The 2,341-nt window shown below is 42.8% G+C and overlaps 1 protein-coding gene across 4 annotated transcripts in view; it reads left to right on the top strand.

The window, feature by feature from the left end:
• The window catches only part of DIP2B (disco interacting protein 2 homolog B), a 113,959-nt gene that overhangs the window by 90,425 nt on the left and 21,193 nt on the right, over nt 1-2,341 (top strand). For all 4 annotated transcript variants that reach the window (XM_015559640.1, XM_006757088.2, XM_015559638.1 and 1 more), the window contains 2 exons: nt 508-629; nt 1,835-1,946. In XM_015559640.1, the coding sequence (XP_015415126.1) occupies nt 508-629; nt 1,835-1,946 (234 nt within the window). The remainder of the gene's footprint in view (nt 1-507; nt 630-1,834; nt 1,947-2,341) is intronic.

The raw sequence follows: 2,341 nt of genomic DNA, 5'->3' as shown, positions 1-2,341 counted from the left end.
TCCTAATTTCTTTTAAAGCAAAGAGTTACAAAATTCCAATTTATGTAACATTTGTTTAAGAAATGTGTTAGAAATTAAATTATTCTTCACCTGGGGTGGCCTTCTACAGATTTAGAGAAAACTCGTGTGTTCCTCATCTCTCCTTTTCCCTTTCTTTTATTTACCAAGTTCAACATCCCTAATTTCTACAGTTAATTCTCCTATGTGACATCAAGTAATGAAACCAAAACACTTTCTTGGGGTATCTTTCAAGAGTTTTCTTTACTTCTGACTTCCTTTCTTCTTATTGATTCTCGTCTTCTTTCTCTCTCTCTTTTTTTTTTAAGTTGTTTTATGTGCTTTCTCCTTCCCCTTCTATTCCTTCTCAGGAATTTCTTCTGCTAGTGTCTCTGTTATGTTACAGTCTGAATAACCCATTTGACACATGATTTAATAAACTAGTTTGGGAAGGTGTGCCTTTTAGTTTCACAGTGATGCTAGGCAGCTAAGCAACTGACTGTCTTGCAGGCATCGAGTTAATCGCTGCATTCTATGGCTGCCTGTATGCGGGGTGCGTCCCTGTGACTGTCCGGCCTCCTCATGCTCAGAACCTTACCGCCACATTGCCCACCGTCCGCATGATTGTTGATGTGAGTACCAGGTTTACCTTGTCCTCATCTCATAAAATCCCGATTTAGACAACTAAGGATTCTTACTAATTCTCCAGTTCTATTGAGTCAGAAAGTCAAATCTTTCTCCTAAAAACAGCTTATTTTTTCTTAATCTGACCAAATTGACCAGTGTTATTCAGTGGAAGAGTATGGGAAAGTGGTTATTGGTGAGATACAGAATTGTGTGCATTATCATGAACATTAAAGAGGCAAAGCTATCATAGTAACTCTCTATAAAACTTGTTTTTCCCCTTTTTTATTTTTATTGATTGATTGATTTGAGGGAGAGAGAGAAACATCAATTTGTTTTTCTACTTATTTGTGCATTCATTGGTTGATCCCTTCTTTTAAAAAAGTGTTCTGGGTTTTTTTCTGTACAATAACCAAGGTAATTTTATTTGCCAAACTGAATTCTCCCCAGTGTTAGATCACTTTTGCTCTGTCAGCAGTTGGAGCTTGCAGCATAAAAGCTGTGTTCACCACAGATGATTTTATTACAAAGTTCAGTTCAACAAAATGCCCTTGTCATATTCTGCAAGGCAGACCAGAGCAGCAGGGAGGGGTTTCCTCCCATTGACACGGTTTATGGGGAGGCCAGTTGTTTTGTGTTTCTGTGAGAGCACAGAGTCCCTCAAATTCAGCATAGTTTTACCAACCATTCACCAAACTGTCACAAACACCAACTCCTTCCCTGAGTACTACAATTCCATGTTTTTATTTTATTTTGGTCTTCATGAAACTCAAAGAGTGCGGGATCCAGACTGAGGTTGTAACTATGGAACACCCCCTGAGAATCACTGCTGTAAACAACACTGTGTACTTACCTGCAGGCGAGATGCCGTGATCATGAAGGTGGTTTTCCCAGGGCGAGGCTTATCCGTTGCACCCAGATGTGCGGTTTCCCCAGATGTGGGAAACGCGACTGCATGATTTGGGGTAGTGGGTACTTAAACAAACAAACAACAAAAACGTGTGCATGAACAAGTCCATCACTGAGTTACACATCACCAGAGAACAGATGTAAGGGGAAGCACTGACCTCCGCTGCCCTGTGTGTGTGTGTTTAAAACATTGATGTGCCCTGTCCAGTGTGGTGTGCGAGTTGCTCTTAGCAGCAGCCAGCGTCTCTGGTGCCACATGTGGGCTAAGCCTCCTGGTGCTTATTTCTGTTCATTTGTTTTCTAGGTCAGCAAAGCCGCCTGCATTCTCACCACGCAGATGCTAATGAGGTTACTGAAGTCGCGAGAGGCAGCTGCAACTGTGGATGTGAAAACCTGGCCAACCATCATTGACACAGGTGAAGGGGAGATTCCTCCAGAGTTGAAGGAACAAGAGCATTTATTCCCTGAAAGTTCCTAGATTCTTAGCCAAAGATGTTTACATAGCTCTTACATCACAACACGTTCCCTCTGATAAGACAGAGACAGAACTTAATACCCAGTCAGCTTGCCTTACCAAAAGGCTGGATTCTGCAACAGCCAGACCCAGAGAAGCACATCACAACCTACTTTCAGCCGCGGAGGCCTAAGAGCTGGAGCCAAGCCTCAAAGCTAAAGCTGGCCCAGAATAAAAAAAGAGAAAGAAAACATGGAGCAGTAGGGAGCTTCAGTAACCACCAGCCTGAAAACAGCCCTCAGCCGTTCACCCAGACTGGTCACGCACCCCAGTGGGTACCCCCATCCTGAAGGGTGT

This window comes from Myotis davidii, unplaced genomic scaffold (genome assembly GCF_000327345.1).
Source record: "Myotis davidii unplaced genomic scaffold, ASM32734v1 scaffold233, whole genome shotgun sequence".
Classification (NCBI taxonomy): domain Eukaryota; kingdom Metazoa; phylum Chordata; class Mammalia; order Chiroptera; family Vespertilionidae; genus Myotis; species Myotis davidii.
Note: the sequence above shows the minus strand (reverse complement) of the source record. Positions and strands in the feature narration are given on the sequence as shown.